The sequence below is a fragment of the Notothenia rossii genome, assembly GCF_949606895.1.
Source record: "Notothenia rossii genome assembly, contig: scaffold_222, whole genome shotgun sequence".
In the NCBI taxonomy this organism is placed as follows: Eukaryota; Metazoa; Chordata; class Actinopteri; order Perciformes; family Nototheniidae; genus Notothenia; species Notothenia rossii.
Window position 1 is genome coordinate 42,124 of NW_027639565.1, and position 20,976 is coordinate 63,099.

The window sequence follows — 20,976 nt, forward strand, 5'->3', positions numbered from 1 at the left end:
AATGAATATTAGCATCACCTAACAGAATGATATTGGATGAGAGTGAACAAATGTGAGTGAGAAGTGTGGTGAATTCATCAGTGAAGTCCTTGTTAGGTTTGGGTGGGCGGTATATAATGACTAAAATAGTTGGAGTAGGTCCATTTAGTTGTATAGCCACGGACTCGAATGAGCGAGACACTGGCACGGTGACAGCTGAGACCTTCCAAGTCTCGCGGTGTAATATCGCGAGACCGCCTCCTCTGCCGGTGAGACGGGGTTGACAGGTGTAAACAAACCCAGGGGGAATTGACTCGTTTAACTGAGAATAATCATCAGGATGTTGCCATGTCTCCGTTAGACAAAGGAAGTCATACTTGCAATCACGGAGGAGGTCCTGTAGAAGTAATCCCTTGCCAGTGAGGGAGCGGATGTTAAATAAGCCAAATTTGACGTCGGACTGCTGATGTGCTTATTGTGCTCATGAGATTGCTATGACTATAGAATAAATAGACACAATCACTAATTCCAGGTTCTGATGGGTTAGATACCAACGAGGGGAATAGTCAGAAGAAAGTTTAGCTTGCAATATTGAAAGTAGCAAGGACTGAGAGAACACAAAGAGGTAGTCAGAACAGCACATCGCACCGGCCTTCACTTTGTATGGGAGCCGCGCTCCCCCGCAAAGCTAGAAAGCAACATTATGGTTTCCCACTATATCTGAAGAAACGTTAGAGAAAACTAATTAGTATGATGGTGCCAGAGTAGGGAGGGACTTCCACAGGCCGGCCGAATGCTGATTGGAGGATCATGTTGCCAAGAGACTCTATCTGAGTCTGCGCACCAACCAAAGAGAACCAAGTCTAAACCGCGGTATCTCTTCAGCTAGTCTTGACCAATCATAAATGTACGGGCAACGCCCTGTGTAATAAAAATGTATGCACGCACGAGGTTCGAGGCTCTTGACAGATTTGGTGGTTACAGATTACAGCTTTGCTGCCTATGATTCCGATAGACGTGATGAGTCCTTGGCCAAGTGAATATATATTTTGCTCTCTTTACAATAAATAGTTAAACTTAGAAGTTGTCTGTCTTTTCTGGAATTCTGAACCCAACACTTAGCACATATAAGATGAATATCAGTGGCAGAAAAATATAACTATGAATGGGGGTCCCGTCTATCGGCCAGCATTGAGGATGCGGGTTCTTATTATACATCCATGTATGCGGGTCTGTCAGGTCGAGCCTGGCGTGAGGGAGGAAACACAACGTTAAAACTGTTTTATGGCCAGAATATATGGTAAAAGACGGACTGCATAATTAAGGGAGGATTACCGTGAGTTAACGATCAACTAGAATGTAGCCAAATGTGTGCGAGGGAATCAACCGTTTAAGAGCACGATCCCGACATCAGCAAACATGTTTTCACCGTAGCTCCAACGATATTATTTTCGGCAATTAAGTACGTTAAACAACATTTAAGATTAAACGTGTTACAGCTTCATAGATCGACATGTCTAATAGGTGGTAACAGTCATTTCTCTGTACCCGTCAGTGCAGCAGACCGACGGAGACGAGACGACGGAGTGTGTTGAAGCGGCCTATGAACAACTACAATCCCCGGTTCAGGTGGCGACTGGCGTGCTAACGGAGCTCCAGGAGGGAAAACCTTTGCGACGCTGAGGTTCTGCTGATTTGCAAAGATATGCTAACATGGACATTTGATGTGTTGTCTGCCACATGGTCGGCTTTTAACTTGAACAATATACGATGGTGCATATTAGCGTTAGCTTAGCCGATCTCCATTTAGAAAACACACATTTCAAAAGGTTTTTCGCCTGCCGTCTTGTCTGCAGACTGGTCAGAGCATTAATTCATGGTTTTTACTAACCGGTATCAGTATGTTATTACTTCGGCATCATTTTGAAACGTGTATTCAATTTAAATCACGGTCAAATATGTTCATTTTGTTGTAGTTGTAGCCCACTTGCCAGCGATTCTCTCTAGTTTAGCATACTCAGCCCGACTCAGCCTGGTTGTTGGCCCGGAAAGAACCTCAATGTTATGGGGCCAGAAAAACTGTTACCGCTAGCTAACTGTATTACGCCAAGTGGAAACGCAACCAAAAACGGGGCGCGCGCGGCACGCTTAAACCAGGCTGTAGTGGAAATGCGCCATTATTGTAAATCACCTCCGCACCCGCCTCTCCCCTGGGCATGTAGACATGCCTATTTTCTTAAAATAGCTGCTTCCTGTTACATATTGTTATCTCTGTACCTTTGTAATAATCTATCCTATACAACACATCCATTTAAGTTGCCTTTAAGAACGAGCCATTATAGGTCAGTGTTATGTCGGCTCATATAGGCTGTTTTTTTATTGATTTTAATTTTATAAAAGATACGTCAATTCGATTAATATATTTTTTTTGGGATCAAATATAAATGTCCCTTCAAATTCCCATCCATAGTGCATTTCACTGCCAGGAAAATTCAACTATATGAATGTTTTCAACCCCTTTGGCAGCATCATTTTGGACCCATTTTATATCCTTCATGCCAGGTCGTGGAAAAACCAAATTAATCTTGATTTGATATCTGCCGTTGCTACAGCAAGGTTATTTCTGCTATAAAGTGTGTTTAAAAACAAATAAGATATAATGTGTTACAGCTCCATAGAGTGACATGTCTGGTTATTCATAATATTAACAGTTGTCTCTCTCTGAAAAAAAAGAGAGATCATGATGGCACAGGAAAACAATTTAAAGACTTAAATAAACACAAACCGGCTTATTTATTTTGTTATGCTTTTTACCATATTAGGCTGCAGGTATATGTCAGCTACTTTGTATTTTATTTACATTCCACAAAGAGGAGGAATGAGAATAGATGTTAGGACTGCCTACACATGCCAGAGTATTTTTTCTCCTAAGTTTAGTGTTTTATTTAGTTATAACAAATAGCAATAAACAACGGTTTCCTGTAGGGATGCTCCGATCGCTGGACCGGTGAGCGTAGCGAAACACACACTAAGAGTTAGACCTAACACACTTAGCTATTTTATCTACCTCTGGAACAAGACAAACTAGTTATAAATATATGTATTCTTCACTGCAGGGTCACTCATTACTGGATCAGTGTGCTGCATGAGATACTGACAGGCTGTAGGGGGGAGAGGGGAAAAGAGAGCGCTTCCGCTAATTTCTCCCGTGCTATTATCCAAAGTTAAATGTAAACTTGAATAATGTACATCATTTGAATTTAATAATTAAGTTGATTGTTGTTTGTGGAAGCTCCAGTGAATGAGCCACATTAACTGAGTTTTAAAAATCACTTTAAATGGAAGATTTAAAGTGATATTTAAATGAAAGATTTAAAGTGATATTTAAATCTTCCATTTAGCCCCCGCCCACTCGATCGGATCGGCGATCAGTATCGGCCGATACTGGTTCCGGCGATCGGCCCCAAAATTGGCGATCGGAGTATCCCTAGTTTCCTTTAATGCCATTCTTAAATAAATGCAACAAGCTGTAGTTTTTAACTAACTAACTAACTAACTAACTAACTAACTAACTAACTAACTAACTAACTAACCCAACCTACTAACTAACCCAACTAACTAACCCAACTAACCAACTAACTAACCAACTAACTAACCCAACTAACTAACCCAACTAACTAACCCAACTAACTAACCCAACTAACTAACCCAACCTACTAACTAACCCAACTAACTAACCCAACTAACTAACCAACTAACTAACCCAACCTACTAACTAACCCAACTAACTAACCCAACTAACTAACCCAACTAACTAACTAACCAACTAACTAACCCAACCTACTAACTAACCCAACTAACTAACCCAACTAACTAACCCAACTAACTAACCAACTAACTAACCCAACTAACTAACCCAACTAACTAACCCAACTAACTGACCAACTAACTAACCCAACCTACTAACTAACCCAACTAACTAACCCAACTAACTAACCCAACTAACTAATCAACTAACTAACCCAACCAACCTACTAACTAACCCAACTAACTAACCCAACCTACTAACTAACCCAACCTACTAACTAACCCAAATAACCCACATTCTTTATCTTTACAGTTAAAATGTTATCTAGTGACATGAACATCTTGCAACATTTTCAAAGACATGTTCTCACTCTTAGGGACTAGTTACTGCCACAATTGTTGTCTTGCAGCTTTTTTTTAAATGGAGCAGTTTTTTTTGTTTAAAGAGCCATGTGAGCTTTTACTAATCAGTGGAAGAGTTGGAAGATGTCTTGCAAGATCTTTGGAAGCTTCTGTGATATGAACAAACTTTTATATATGTTTTACAGATTGTTCCTTTTACAATATTGCTGTTGTTGTTGTTGTTGTTTGGTAACTGTTAGTGAAGATGGTTTTATAACTTGGATAACTTTGCCATTTGTTCTTCCATAGCTGCTATTGTTTTGACAGCAGGCTTATTCAAAGGGTGGTTTGCACATGGATTTCATCCACATTTGTTATGAACCCTAGCCTTATGGAAGAGTTTTAGTAATGGTGTATTTTCAATGTCTAGTTAATGTTACACATTAGCATATTCAGTATCATTCAAGTAATCGTTTCAATCAGAACATAAAACTTTTGGCAGGAATTTCCAAATAATGTACTTGTACATCTATTTAGACATCTCGCAAAGATGCCCTCTAAAATTACTTTATCTGAAATATATTTATTAAATATATTATATTTATACATAGTATATAATTATATATTAAATATATTAATTTTCTTTAGTTTCTACAGAATGCAAGCAAATTCAACCCTTTCGAACTGGAAATAATTGCAACTTGAATGAATAAGAATTTCAACAAACTTAGTATTTGCTTTTTCCAGTATTTTTATAACAGAATTTGTTGGCAATTGTAAGTTTGTAATAAAAATGTGAAGTTTGTATACATTTGATACATTTTCTGAAACAAAAATAACTTGGCACAACTTTCACTTAATGGAATTCTTAGTATGTGGAACTCAAAGTTAGAAGTTTTTAAACATATGAAAAATACATTTTCCAAACCAAAGATAATAAGTTAGCACAACCTTTACTTATTTAAAATGTTTAGTATGCAGAACTCCAAACTTGAAGTTGTACAACATTTGAATGAGTTATCTCGACAAAATATAATTAGTTGACTCAATTAAAAAGAAAACTTACACATTTGAGTTGGCCTCAAAACTTAAAAATCTTGTTCAGCCTGTTTCCTTGAAATTTTGAGTTGTCCTAACTTTTTTTTTTATGTTGATGTCAACTGTTTCCTTTGACTAAAGTCAGACACAAAATGCATTTCCATTTATTTGAAATGTCCCTAATTGGACTTTATGAACGTTGTTAAAAACACAATAGCTTTCAAAGTCGATTAAACCGGTTGCTTTATTAGATTTTAAAATATGCTGACTCTTTTTGCTGCCACATTGGATACGCATTTAAATAAGCTTGAGGTACAATGAAGCATTACTTATGAGATTTAAACTTAAAACAACTACTAGGATTAAAATAATCATTGTTATTATTAATACACGATTAACCTCTTGTATCTCTGTCATCTCCTCCTTCAGCTCCTCTTCATCTCTTCATCTATCTCCATATCCTCCAGGAGATCAGTGTTTAGTCTCTCCAGCTCCTCTTCCATCCTCCTCCTCCTCTCCTCTACTCCTCTCTGGAGATCAGTGTGTAGTCTCTCCTTCATCTCCTCCTCCCTCCTCCTCGTCTCCTCCTTCATCTCCTTCTTCTTCTCCTCCTCCCCCCCTCCTCTTCTCCTCTCCTCCTCTCTGGAGATCAGTGTGTAATCTCTCCACCTGAGAGGAGACACAGACAGAAGAAGAGAGACCTCCAGATAAACTCTTAGTAGCTGGACTTTCAGACGGAGACAAGTCACAGAGCTGTCTCTGTGTTTCAGAGGAGTGAGGAACAACCAGCATGTGTGTGTGTGTGTGTGTGTGTGTGTGTGTGTGTGTGTGTGTGTGTGTGTGTGTGTGTGTGTGTGTGTGTGTGTGTGTGTGTGTGTGTGTGTGTGTGTGTGTGTGTGTGTGTGTGTCAGGAACAACCAGCTGAATACTTGAATATATCAAATAAATGAATTTGTGTATTTTATTGATACATTAGCTTCAACAGTAAATCTTTCTCCTTACCCTGTGCCTCCTTCAGCTGTTCAATAGTCTTAATGATAAATAAATATACATTCAGCTTTTCCTCATTTTGAACTGATGATTTGGTTCATTAGTCACATCACCTCCTATCGATCACAAGCAGGAGTAAGGTCACAGTGAATGACTTTCAGAAGAGAAAACAACACAAACCCCTCTGGTCTCTTTCTGCAGCTTCTCCTCCAGGACGTGAACTTCCTCTTCAGTGTCCTCTCTCCTCTGCTGCTCCTCCTCAAACTTCTGTCTGGAAACCAGCGGCCATTTAAACTGAAAGAGAGAGGAGAGATTACAGAAGTGTTTCTTTTTGGGGAGCTGAACAAATCAAAACATGAGAAATATCATCTTTAGCTAAATGACTCATTCACACTTTTCCACAGCAGCTGTTTTAAAGCCAGTGATGATAAATCAGCTTTATGTCAGAAAACATTAACTTACCGAAGAAGAGGAAGGAGACTTGGCTTCAGCAGCTAGGCTTCTTTCCAACTGTGGAGAAAAGGGAGATCTTTAGATCATCATTAGTCATAGCTCCATGGAGCAATTTGTGCATGATGGTGTCTCCATTTTCTGGAACTATTCTGACATTCATAAAGATCCACATTAGAGCATACAGAGTTCTGCCATGTGCCAACAAAGACAGAGATGAAGACTGCAAACACGGAGGAAACCAAAGCTGGGTTTACGGTTATAAAATCAGCTTTACGTGTTGTGTTTTAAAAAGCTTAAAATTACACATATCTTTAAAAAACATAACCAATAAAGTCGGAAGTACACATGAATAATTCAAAAAATGTATTAACGATTATCCCCAGAGGTAACCAGGATGCTCAAAACCTCAAACCTCAAGAGTAGCTTCAGTGGGTCTTAAACATGGTGATGATTGAGGTCACATGGGAACGTTTGCGTTTATGCACAGTATGCGTTTTCAAAAAAATCTTCCGCTCACCCGTATTCGTTTCATTTGACGTGTCTGTTCACACGAGAACGCTGAAAACGCTGTAGTACATATGCCGGGCCTGTAACTGGCGCTGTAACTTATGCCACAAAATACACCAAAAGCAGCGAGTATAAGACCCCCCCCGGATGTGTGAGGCACAAACAAAACAAACAAACAAGGTAGAAGATGGCTGATATTCGCACAAGAAAGGAGCTATTTTCGTGGACTGACGATGAGGCAGGACTTCTGCTACATGTCACACTAGACTACAAAACTACCAGAATACAGGAGAATGTTGACTGGGAGTCTGCAGGAGAGGCGGGGCTATCGTTATCTTTTCAGGAAATGATCGTATATGTTACGACTGATTAAACGGGTATGAACTCAAATGCACAACTCACAGAATTTAACAAAAAAAAGGTTTTATTCAAACCAAAGCTCAACGATAGTGGTACAAAAACAAAATCACTCTTAAAGAGGAAAAACACTAGGAGCATGAACAACAAAAATACTTAAACAAGACGTGGCTCAAAGCTCTGCTTGGGGTTAATCCTGGATTGCTAATGCTGGTGGTAGTCACAAGGAACGAAACGAACTGGCACAGGACAAAGGGAGACGAGGACAATAAATACACCAGGTAATGGAGAACAGGTGGAAACAATCAGGGGCGGGGTCGACAATCACAGGAGTGGGAGACACACAAGGAAGGGAGGTCAGAGTATCTGAAACGAGAGGGAAGGTTACTATTCAAAAATAAAGGGGAAAATCACTAGACCCAGACAAAAACTAACTAACATAATTTGCGAGACATGACAGTACTCCCCCCTCTAGGGACGACTCCTGACGGCCCAGGAACCTGAGGTTGCTGGCGAAAAAAGTCATTCATGAGAGTTTGATCCTCAACAAATCTTGATGGGATCCAGGAGCGTTCCTCTGGTCCATAACCCTCCCAGTCAACCAGGAACTGTCTCCCTTTGCCTCTGTTCCGGACCGCCAACAGGCGCTTGACAGTATAGACCAGGCCGCCGTCGAGCATTCGGGGGGGTGGAGGGGGTTTGGCCGCGGGAACCATGGGGCTTTCCTTTATCGGCTTCAGTCGTCCCACATGGGAGGTGGGATGAACCCTCAGAGACCTGGGGAGACGAAGGCGAACAGAGACAGGGTTAATTACTTTGGCCACTGGGAATGGGCCTACGAACCTAGGTGCCAATTTTCGTGACACCACATGAAGGGGAAGGTCCCTGGTAGAGAGCCAGACCCTCTGGCCGGGCCTGTACTCCGGAGCTGGCCGACGCTTCCGATCTGCCGCCACCTTCATGCGTTCCCCACTCCTTAGAAGAGCCCTGCGGGTGGCGGACCAGATCCGGTGACAACGCCGAACCAGGGCATGGGCGGACGGGACTGTGACTTCCTTCTCGAGGTCCGGGAAGGTAGGAGGTTGATACCCATAGGCAGCCTGGAAGGGAGTCAACCCAGTAGGGGCCGTGGGGAGCATGTTGTGGGCGTACTCTACCCATGTGAGATACCTGCTCCAGGAGGAAGGGTTCTGGAAGCTGAGGCAGCGGAGCCCAGTTTCTAATTCCCGATTAAGGCGTTCGGTCTGGCCATTGGACTCCGGATGGTACCCGGATGACAGGCTCACCGACGCCCCGATGAGGTTGCAGAACTCCCTCCAGAAGCGTGAGATGAACTGCGGACCCCGGTCTGAGACAATATCTTTGGGGAAACCATGGATACGGAACACATGAGTCATCATGATCTCTGCCGTCTCTTTGGCAGATGGCAGCTTGGGTAAGGCAATATAATGAACCATCTTAGAAAAACGGTCCACCACCGTGAGTACGGTGGTGTTACCTTCTGACATTGGGAGCCCAGTGACGAAATCCACGGAAATCTCAGACCAGGGCCGGCTGGGAACCGGAAGCGGCTGGAGCAGCCCCATCTGTGCCCTGGAGGATGTCTTGTTGCGGGCGCAGACAGGACAGGCCTCCACATACTCCCGGACCTCACGCTCCATGGATCTCCACCAAAAACGTTGCTTGATAAAGAATATGGTCCTCTTGACGCCAGGATGGCAGGTGAGCAGCGATGAGTGAGCCCAATGGACGACCTGTGGACGTACAGTAACAGGCACAAACAGACGGTTTGGCGGACAACCACTAGGTGCTGGGCTCTCACCGTTAGCTTGCTTCACCACAGATTCTATTTGCCAAGTGACCGCCCCTACCACACGGTTCAGTGGCAGGATGGATTCAGGCTTCTTGGCAACCGGCTCGGGGTCAAACAAACGGGACAGGGCATCCGGCTTGGCGTTCTGGGACCCCGGCCTGTAAGACAGAGTGAATTTAAAACGGTTAAAAAACAGAGACCATCTTGATTGGCGAGAATTTAGTCTTTTAGCCTTCCTAATGTACTCGAGATTCTTGTGGTCGGTCCACACTATAAAAGGGAGCTGAGCCCCCTCCAACCAATGTCTCCATTCCTCCAGAGCAATCTTTACCGCCAACAACTCACGGTTCCCCACGTCGTAGTTCCGCTCTGCAGAGGAGAGTTTCTTGGAGAGAAAGGCACAGGGATGAAGTTTGTTGTCTTCCTTGGACCGCTGCGACAGGACAGCCCCCACCCCTTCATTTGAGGCGTCAACCTCTACAACGAAATGACGAGTTGGGTCGGGGATGATGAGGATGGGGGCTGAGGTGAACCTCTCCTTGAGACGGCGGAAAGCCTCCTCGGCCTGAGGAGACCATACAAAAGGCACCTGAGGGGACGTGAGAACATGAAGGGGAGAAGCAATGGCGCTGAAACTTCTGATGAAGCGCCTGTAAAAGTTAGCAAAGCCTAGAAAACGTTGCACCCCCTTGCGGTTGTCTGGCGTAGGCCACTTAGCCACCGCACTGATTTTGGCCGGGTCCATCTGGATCAGACCAGGAGCTATGATAAAGCCTAGGAAGGATACAGTCTTAGCATGAAACTCACATTTCTCTGCCTTCACATACAGTTTGTTCTCCAGGAGTTTTTGGAGGACCTGACGTACATGGTGAACATGAGAGTCTTTGTCAGGTGAGTATATTAAAATATCGTCAAGATATACAAACACAAAACGGTTTAAAAACTCCCTTAAAACATCGTTAATGAGTGCTTGAAAAACTCCTGGAGCATTGGTGAGACCAAATGGCATGACGAGATACTCATAGTGCCCTGTGGGTGTGTTAAAACCAGTCTTCCACTCATCCCCCTCACGAATTCTCACCAGATGGTAGGCATTACGCAAGTCTAACTTGGTAAAAATGTTAGAGTCTTGAAGTTGTTCAAAAGCAGTAGCCATGAGGGGGAGAGGATACCTGTTCTTTACCGTAATGTCATTTAAAGGAGAATAATCAATGCATGGCCTAAGGGACCCGTCCTTTTTTCCCACAAAGAAAAAACCCGCCCCAGCCGGGGAGGAAGACGGGCGGATCAGACCTGCACGAAGAGAGGTGTCAATGTACTCCTTCATAGCCTCCTTCTCCGGACCCGAGATGGAGTATAACCTACCCTTCGGAATTGGAGCCCCAGGTAACAGATTGATGGCACAATCACTCACTTTACAAAATACCTTGGCCAGGTCATCGTAACAGGGGGGAACAGAAGTTAAATCTGGGGTTTGATTCTTGCGGTCCAGGCTATGTTGAGTATTAGTAACCCGATCGGTACTACATTCCCCAGAAACCCCTCCTACTGCCATGTTTCCCACACACTTAAAACAATCCTGTGAACACTCCTGCCCCCACCCCTTAATTTTACCTGACCGCCAATCAACGTAGGGGTTATGCTTGGTTAGCCAGGGAAAACCTAGGATGAGAGGATGTTGAGCAGAATTAAACAGGTGAAACGACATGAGTTCACAATGATCATCAATCATGATAGTGACGGGTTCGGTCTTGTGTGTGACATGAAATAGAAGTTTGCCATCCAGAGCACTGGCTTTCAAAGGGGACGACAAAAGTTCAGTATTAAGTCTCAGTTCATGAGCTAATCCCCAATCCATCAGGCTTTCGTCAGCCCCAGAGTCAATTAACACTTTTTGAGAGTTACTTCTTTCATGGCAGATTACCTTTATGTTGGTCAACTTGCGGGGAGGAGAGTCTGCCGTGGAAAGACGGCTCACCAGTGCCCTCCCTTTCACTGGTGAGCCCCGTCTTTTACCGGGCATCCAGAGAGAAGATGACCTTGTTGACCGCAGTAAAAACATCTTCCCTCCAGCAGGCGGCGCCGCCGCTCCTCCGTGGACAGCTTGGCACGTCCCAGCTGCATTGGCTCCTCGGCCTTGTTGGGGGACGCTGATCTCTGGGATGGAAGGAAAGAGGAACGTGGCATGGCAGTCTCCTGAGAGTGAGAAGAGTAGGAGTGCCCTCTAGGGTGGAAATAGGGTAGTGCAGCCCTGTCCTTCTCCCGTTTCCTCTCAGCAAGTCTGTTATCAATCCTTATGGACATGGCAATGACAGAGTCTAGTTCCACTGGCAGATCCAAGGGTGCCAGCTGATCCTTAATAGGGTCAGAAAGCCCATTAATAAAGGCATCGAACAAAGCAGAAGAATTCCAGCCACTATCGGCCGCAATGGTGCGAAATTCCACTGCGTAGTCTGACACACTGCGTCTTCCTTGACTTAACTTGTAAAGAGCCCGAGCTGCTTCCCTGCCTGGGGACGTGTGGTCAAAAATGTTCGTCAGGGAGTCCGTAAACTGTCCCAAAGACTCGCATCTCGGCGAGTCACGTGACCATTCAGCCGTAGCCCACGCCGCCGCTCGTCCGGTGAGATGGAAAATCATAAAAGCCACCTTGGATCTCTCCGTGGGAAAGGCTGTCGGTAGTTGGCTATAATGTAAGCTGCAATTCACCAGGAATGGACGGCAGTCATGGGATTCCCCGGAAAACTTCTCAGGCGGAGCCAGGCGGATTGACACGGTGTGGGAAGCGGGCGCCGGGTCCGCATTCGCTTCGGGTCCGGCCGGAGGTGGGTGTGAGGGCTCAGTTTTGAGGTGAGCGAGCAGGTGGTGGATCTGCCCCGCCAGGTGGTTAATCTGGTTTGTAACAGATGACTCGAACTCCCTCTGGCTGTCTGTGACGTGTGATACTCCCTGCTGGATGGCCGTTAACTGATCCTCCTGTTGAGCGAGGCGGCCTCCCTGAGAGCGAAGCGCTGCTCTCAGCTGTTCAGAGTCGGCTGGGTTCATGTTTAGGCCAGTTCGTACTGTTACGACTGATTAAACGGGTATGAACTCAAATGCACAACTCACAGAATTTAACAAAAAAAAGGTTTTATTCAAACCAAAGCTCAACGATAGTGGTACAAAAACAAAATCACTCTTAAAGAGGAAAAACACTAGGAGCATGAACAACAAAAATACTTAAAGGCCATGTAATGCATCTAACACAGGTGTTTTTTAACATGTAGTTTAGATATCACCAGAATAAAAATAAATAAAAATGTTTAAAGTTTCGTCATAATTAAATGACATATACGTTAAAAACCGATGTTGGTTCCGAAGTTTGCCGAGTACGCCCCCGATCACTCCCGAACGAGCGGTGACGTCACACGTGGCAAACATTGCCATTTGATCAAATCAGTCCGAATGGCAAGCAACGCGATAACTTCAGACAGCGACAGCGACAGCGATCATTCAAGCTCAGATTCGGTGGGTTATCTGGATACAGTTACAGAAGTAGAGAGTCAACCAGCTAGCCTTTCACTTCAAGGCATCTTGCCTTATAAGTACGAGCCTCCTGCCCAGCAATCGAACAACGAGGCAGAAACTTGTGAAAGAGAAGCGGATTCCGCAGCCGGCGAGACTCGAGTCGGCAATACTGAATGGTAAATTCTGTTTTATTTAATTTGACCTGCACTAAATGTCGATCTTAATTTTTCATCTGTTCCTCACACGTCCGGCAGATATTGTTTTGTTTTTTAATGTTATGTACAATATTCAGGTGTACATGTCAATGCTGTGAAAGCATGCCCACTGCAGATGAATGTGTATGCTGCAGAGAGATCTGGCAGGTGATGGAACAAATAGACAGTTTGCAACCTACTGACCAGATAGCAGAGTCCTGCATCGGGTCGGGTATCCGCGGGTACCCGACGGGTGACCCGCAAAAAAGGTGATTTGCGGGTGGTATTTTTTCAAACGCTTTTTTCCGGGTTCGCTTCTGGGTAAAACAAAGATGATGCGGGTCCGGTTGCGGGTGTTGCATAATAAATATATTTAAACAATAATAATTTAGTTTAATGTTTAAATCCTCAGACCTCTCCTCCGCGGTACCGAGCATAATCATAACCTCTGCAGTGCATCTATCTGCTGCTGAGCGCACCACATTCTGAATGGCTGAGGTGAAGCTCTCTATAGGGGAGAATACAGCATTTTCAATAACTCTTCCTCAAGAGCGAAATCCAACGTCTGGGAGGCTTTTGGTGTCATCCTAGATGGAGAAAATAAACAACATCCCAGGCTTTTTGAGCCAAATATGCAACTGCGTGTGTTAATAATTGCACGTTGTCACTGCTTATAGGCCTATATATGCGGGTTCGGGTCGGGTTGCGGATCATGTGCCGGCGGGTCGGGTCGGGTTGCAGAACTAATTGGCAATATGTGCGGGTAGCGGGGCGGGTTCGGTACTGCACGTCACGGGTGCGGGGCGGGAGCGGGTCTTGAAAATCAGACCCGTGCAGGACTCTGCCAGATAGAAGACACCGACGAGAAACCAAGGTGCATTATTAGCCACCCAGGCTTTAGAGAAGGCTGTCTCAGTGTTTGGACACTGAAAATAGCGTATCTTCAATACAAACAACAACACAGAGCAGTTGATGGCCCACTACACCAGTAAGTAAATATTGATTGACCCAACTGCCTATTGCAGCTTTGCTTTCATATAATACTTTTAGTCGCTACAGATATGGTACACTTTTAAAGATACCATTAAACTCTTTCAAGCAGTCAAAAACAGCTTGGCTTTTATTTTTTCTGTGTATGCAAGTTCAATGTATGCTTGGGAAAAGAAACAACTACACATGTGAGGAAATATATAAGAGGTCTATGATTCTGTCAAGCAGTCATGTAAAACCTCATATTTATTTTGTACAAGTAAAATACAAATATCATGTTATAAGCCAATTTGTAACCATTGCTACATAATAGTACTACATAACATTTTATTTTTCTCCAAATATATTTATAATCTGTATACTTTTTTTTCATTAGGAAGTATCGATATACAGCTTATCGACAGTTTGTACGTTGGTGCTGGGGTGTACTCGGCCCAAAAATCAGAATCCCGCTGCCTGCATGTGCTGTAACCGAGATACGGAAGACTTACCCTGAACCGGGAGGCCGCTATCAGGGATTTCAATGGCCAAATCTGTAATTTGACATAAGTCATGCAGCTGAACTGGTTAAAATGGTTTCGCATGATGTAAATAATTTACAAAGTACATCATTTACAATATTATTTTTCCAAAGAAACATGTAAATAAAACAACATTTTCCAAATCGCAAATTTGTAAGATTGTATTAATTTACTGTTTGATAAATAAAAAAGGGTTCTTTTGTTAATTTTTCACTTGTAACATTTTATCTTTATTGCAGTGTACATTAGTCTATTTTGGTATATGTGCGAGCCCACAAATAATTAAAAGTGGTAAAAATAATAAAGATATTCAGACGTAATTCATTTTTGGCCTTACTTATTTCACTTCAACTTTTATATATTTCAGTCACTAGGCAAGTTCACTGTACTCTGGTGACATTTAGCTCAAGCTGGCATAACACCTGTAGTAACTTAATTCTGACCCGAGTTATGTGCACAATCTTCCAGCACCCATGATCAATGTTTATAGCAATCAGGAAACATTCACAGCTCACAATTACACATCGCTTCCCCATCATGAATTGTTAGATAAAAAAAGTTTAGCGAGGTCCGGTTACACATATGTTGAGCGAAAATAGCGGAAGGATACAAAACAAACAATCCAGACGAGGCTGGTGTTTGCCACGTGTGACGTCACACAGCTGGGTTAATGGCTGGCAAGCTTTTTGCTACCGGAGCGGAATAACACGGGAAAGTGGCACACATTTCATGTTATTTGGGGGGTATTTATGGAAAGAATCATTGATGTTGATATGTCAAATGAAACAGTGGAAAGTGATGAAGCGATTTATTAACACAGAATAACATTTATTTTGGACATTACATGGACTTTAAACAAGACGTGGCTCAAAGCTCTGCTTGGGGTTAATCCTGGATTGCTAATGCTGGTGGTAGTCACAAGGAACGAAACGAACTGGCACAGGACAAAGGGAGACGAGGACAATAAATACACCAGGTAATGGAGAACAGGTGGAAACAATCAGGGGCGGGGTCGACAATCACAGGAGTGGGAGACACACAAGGAAGGGAGGTCAGAGTATCTGAAACGAGAGGGAAGGTTACTATTCAAAAATAAAGGGGAAAATCACTAGACCCAGACAAAAACTAACTAACATAATTTGCGAGACATGACAGTATAGAGGCGATTACACAGAGCCGTTGGACCCCACAGAGCATTTAGTTTGCAAATCTATGCACCTTGGGACCCGTTATCGTTTGTGGGGTCCGTTTCTATCGTTTTGTTACGGCCTCGTGTGAATGAAAGGGCTATACGCAAGAGAAACTATGCGGATACAACCTGTTTTGTTCTCGTGTAAACGGGGTCTGAGTTTCATTTCTGGCAGATCCTGTATCTTGATGTAAAGTCTTCTGTGCTTCTTGCTGAGACTTAACTTTTCATGTTGTTGTTTCTCTACTAACCGGTTTGCTCTTCTTTCTGATGTTTACCTTCAAAGCCTCCATCTGCACAGCGTCAGGTTTCATCAGCTGTCCTCTTTCTCCTTCATTGAGAGACTGATCTCCATTCGAATGCTTTCTCTTTGTCTCTGTGTGAAATGAAACGTGTGTTAAGATGTGTTGAAAGAGAATTAGAGGAACTTTAGGAAGGGATCGAAGCACATGAAACTTTTCAGGCTAAATGTAGCTGAACAATTCCTAGTGCTAGCCAATAGAAGCGTGAATGTTACAGAGTGATGTCACTATGTTCAAAACAAAGAAGTCCAATGGAGGCGTTTTAGGCAGGGGGGGGGGCTGTGGGAAATATTGTAGCCTTTGCAGAACATTAACATGCACACAGACCTACAGAACATACAGCACTCAGCATAATAGGCTCCTTTAATTAACCAAACTGAATCAAATCACACGACTGTGAGTGACTTACTGAATATGTGTTCTCTCCACAGAAAGAATAAAGAAACAGCCATCATTAACAGAATGCAAACAGCCAAACTGACGGCCAGACCAATAATGATGGGAGAAGAACTGGACTGGAGCTTAAAGAAATCATCTGAAATGATAAAACACAGAACATCACAGCATTTATATAAAACCTGGTCTCTGATATTGGAGACTAACGCAGTGAGTGTATCATGAGATTAATGTTTACCTGGAACATGGAAGTGTGTCTGTGTGGTGCGGGTGGTGTTGTGGTGCTGGACTCTGCAGGTGAAGCTGCTGCTGGGTCTCTTCTCCACAGTCACTCTGCTGCTGACAGTATAGAGGTCATCAGGACCTCTGACTGTCTCTGGAGGTCCAGCAGAGAGGAGCTTTCCCTCAGCGTCCAGCCACAACACCTCAGGCTCCGGATACCAGCCTGCAGACTCACACTGCAGCACCACCCCTCCACTCTGACCGTCCAGCCCTGATAAACTGATGAGAGGCGGAGAGGAAGGACCTGAAGCTGGACAGAAGAGAAATTTTTAAAACAGGAGTGTCAGTGGGAGAAACAGACTGACACTTTGCCAATAATGAACAATAAAAAAATTGCTAATTGAAATGTGTGCAAGGCTAATAACTAACAGAAAATTCATATTGCTCATTCCTGTATAAATGCATATCTTTTAACTGGATTTAATTCTGCACATTTTTAAAAGCTCTCTGCCAAGAATCAAGCCTTTTCGTATCTCTACAATATGATGATGTTGCATGATGTTTAATTAATTAAGTGTTTTTCTGTATTAATCGGATTCCAAATCTTCAGTTGCCTCTCTTAGGTAACCACTAAATTGTAAATATTTTATTTGTTTATTTATGAACCCTGTACTGAGTAGTTTAAAACCATAGAAATCAAGTACCTGACAATAATGTTGCCAATAAGCTTTCTAAATCAGTTCAGTTTTGCAAATAATCATCGCTCAAATATTGAAATACTGAAATGTTGGTCACCATGACTGACACTGACTGTTTGCCGTTGGGTCTTTCTAAAGGTTCTAAAACATAAATACTGCATCTTTGACAAAGCATACACCAAACTCCACCATGAACACAAACTGGGGGGGTTTCTCAATGTCGAGGAAGGCTGCTCCAGAGGCACTATTTGCCGCCGAAGTACTGTTCCAATGTCCAGCATACTTGGAATTCTACCGAGCCCGGCGTACTTCATTTGGAGACATTTCGAGGTTGCACATGTGTAGACTCCGCGGTCTTAAAATCCCCACAATGCTTTGCGCACGGACCAATTTGGCCAAATCTGCAAAATCTGTAGCGGAAAATGTAAGGCGGGGCCTCTCATATGACGCACACCTGCACACTTGCTTGCCTGTTCCACTCTTCGTTTTCCGAGGCTAGGAAGTATTCTTGCCTCGCTTCTGAAGCAAGACGCTCGGAAGACATGTGCTACCAAGCAAGCGTACTCGACATTGAGAAACACCCTGGGAGTGTACTTACCTAAAACTAGCTTAACAAACGAATGTTTAAAGTTTAGAGGAATATCACATGTATACGTTCCCAGATCAGAGAGTTGTACTTCGGAGAGTTTCAGAGAAATGTTTCCATGCTTCAGCTCATCTCTGAACAGCGAGGTTCTCCCTTTGTAGGAAGGATTTCTGGTGTTTTGGAGGTCCTGACCAGCACGCAACACGTTGACAAATATTGGGTTTAAGTCAGATCTCGTCCACTCCAACGTGTCTGCAGTAACATCCATCTCAGGCTCCAGGTGACACGGCAAAATCACATCATGTCCAAGTGTTGCCACTATAGGCTGAGGAGGACCCATTAACTGAGACTGACCTGGAAATAAATGGATGTGTTTTAATAAAGTTTTGTTTATTTTGAACATTTAAAAAGCATTGGTCAAAGCTGTTGAGATAAGGGTTAAGACCCTATTGGTGAGCTTTCCTAAAGCGTATCTTGCTTAATCGTCTTTTTAACTTGAGTGGGACCACAGTTTACTAAATGAACATCATGCTGTATTGGCAAAACATTATAATTAGGAAAATGTTCAAGTGAGTAATAGGCTCATATTTTCAAAGACATGTATACAATCAGAATTGTTACTAATGCATTAAAGCACCCCATCTTTATCGCATCCTGTTCACTTTCCTATGCAAGCAAACGGTATGGAAACACATTCACTTTGGGTGGCCAAGTACATCTGTATCTATTCTTCACTTTGAGTTCAAATCTGGTGGAAGCTGAATGTCGTTCGCCTTTATTCACATGTATGACCTTGCCTTTATGTGTATTTTACTCTTAATTGAACCATAATTTAAAAAATCTATATCAAGCTGTATTGTAGAAAACTTGACACAAATGTAGACGATAAACTCATCAGGAAAATATTCACTGAGGTAATAAATCAGGTCGCAGTACGCTCATCCTCTCATACACTTCTGTACAATCTGACTTTAAAACAGATCAGCCCCCTGCTGGATATTTTATTAACTTGTTAGACCTTGGGTTGGCGCCTGCATTTAAGAAACTTACTCAATAGCAATCTTAACATTTAATAAAATATATCAATGCCCATATCATCAGCATTCAATCCACAAGGCTCATGTGAGTTCATGACTGTATTGGTGTGTGTGTTACCTCTACAGGAGTGTGTGAGGAGCAGATGGAAAACCAAAACACTGAGATGTCTGAGTGGAAACTGAGAGGACAGCCTGTCAGTCTGGAGAAGCATCCTGCAGCTCTGAAAATAAACCAGTAAATACAGTGTATACAAACATAATTTAAATAATATCCTATATTTGAGTACCTAGTATGGGTCAAAGTCCAGAAATGGGTGAACATGTAAAAACCTTGTCGGTGCTCCTTCAAAAATAAAGGTATCTTTGTGATTCATCAGTCTGAAAGGCAGTGGAAATGCAGTTGTAGATTAGTTAAACAAATCAGAACAAACACACTAGTGAAATTCTGAAGTGCATGTTTTAAACTGCATCGGGTTAGACTTAGATCTTATAATAATTATAAATAGTATTTCTGTATCTGTTTGTCAAATCTGTTTTTGTGTCAAACATAGATGGATTTTCTTTCTCATACACTGTACATTGAAGTCGGCGTTTCAGTTTTGCGTGTACGGACACCGCTCCCAGATGAGAACTGAATGACATTTAAAACATTTGAGCCAACACAAAGGCTATGTAAAAACATCTTGTTTCTTCTACAAAACATTTTTTTGGTCTGTTTTTCAAAAATATAAGTTAAAACATGAGAAATAAAATAAATTCACAAGCTGCCGTACCTGTTTCAAGATGTCTGAAAAGCTTTGACTTCAATAATTCACTAATGATTAATATTTTCAGATTCAGATTCCTATTAAGTTTCACTTTTCTGGACTTTGAGCCCATTGCCATGGTAACTTAGTATAAAGTATAGAGCTGCAATTAAACCTCAGGAGCAATAAACATGGTTCTTTGATTCCTTTTCAACTTTGTAGGAGAGGAGTGTTTATGAGGCAGGTGTAACATCTGTGTTCTTGCTGCAGGGGGCAGAGCAGGACTTGTTTCTCTGGTCCACTCTGATTGAAATCAAACAGCTTGATTAGGGTCCGAGCACCAGAGTGATTGAAGAGATTATTAGTATTCATATTATTATTATTCTCACAGGAGAATGTGTTTTTGAGGCCCTTCAAATGGTCGGATCCGTCTATAATTTGACGAAGACGTAAAGTCTGACGAGCATCGAGACCTTCTGCAGTGAATGGGTCAATAGATGCCACCGTGCTCTCTAGCGCCACCTATGAAAATCACATTTTAGAAAATGTACCAAGCGCGCATCCTAACCTTTTTTGGGCTGACCTTTTGTCTGACCTTTTACACACATACCCAGCTGGGCCTGCTCTTAAAAAAAAGCCTCAAGAACCCCGAAGCTCCACCTACTTTTGCTCATTAGCATAATGTCAAACTCTAATTAGCTTTAAAGCTCAACTCAAAGAATGGTTAGGAAACAAACAGACGTGCAATCACCGCTAAATTCACTTTGACACAGGGGTATCTCCTCTTGCACTTTATATGTCGTAGCTGTTATATTGTATGACCATGTGGTAAATACTTATGTATGCTGCTCTTGCTCTTTTGCACTTTTTGCATATCATGTATTTGTTTTTGCTATGTTTGTAAATGTCCTTTTCTTAAATGTTTTATGTGAGGGACTGCGGATGGAAATTAGCGCAAAGCTAAATCTGGCATATTTACACTTGACACATTTATTGTTTTAAGTGTTAATTGATATCCAATGTCCCTGCCAAATAAACGATTACAAAATAAATATTCTTATTATTACACGTCTGCCTGCAAACTTTGATAACACATTTTATATTTTCATATTAGTTTTTATTCAACCCATTCAACAGAACACATTTAGGCATGTTTCTGCAAAAGCATTGAAACACTGAGAGTCATGAATACTTTGAGGTCAGCCTCACAGCACTGAGCAGAAACACACAGTGTCACGTGTGTGTTCAGAAACAAGCTGAACAGGAAGAGGAGGTGTTCATCTACATGTATTTCAGTCTGAT

At 42.6% G+C, this 20,976-nt stretch overlaps 1 protein-coding gene across 1 annotated transcript; it reads right to left on the bottom strand.

Annotated features, from left to right (window-relative positions):
* Nucleotides 1–5,392: 5,392 nt before the first annotated feature.
* LOC307027653 (butyrophilin subfamily 3 member A2-like) lies at nt 5,393–19,728 on the bottom strand. Its single transcript, XM_079695929.1, has 9 exons — nt 19,702–19,728; nt 19,047–19,149; nt 17,904–18,245; nt 16,624–16,917; nt 16,399–16,524; nt 15,966–16,063; nt 6,619–6,666; nt 6,337–6,450; nt 5,393–5,835 (listed from the first exon to the last, which is right to left on the bottom strand). Exons 2-9 carry the CDS (start codon nt 19,138–19,140, stop codon nt 5,704–5,706), a joined length of 1,248 nt encoding a protein of 415 aa, XP_079552055.1. The 5' UTR covers nt 19,141–19,149; nt 19,702–19,728; the 3' UTR covers nt 5,393–5,703.
* Between the last annotated feature and the right edge of the window lie 1,248 nt (nt 19,729–20,976).

Coding starts and splice junctions, on each gene's coding strand:
- LOC307027653 (XM_079695929.1), bottom strand. CDS start 19,140: ATGCTTCTCCAGACTGACAGGCTGTCCTCTCAGTTTCCACTCAGACAT. Junction 16,064..16,398: donor GTGGAGAGAACACATATTCA/GTAAGTCACTCA, acceptor CATTTCACACAG/AGACAAAGAGAAAGCATTCG. Junction 6,667..15,965: donor TGCAGATGGAGGCTTTGAAG/GTAAACATCAGA, acceptor TTTTCTCCACAG/TTGGAAAGAAGCCTAGCTGC.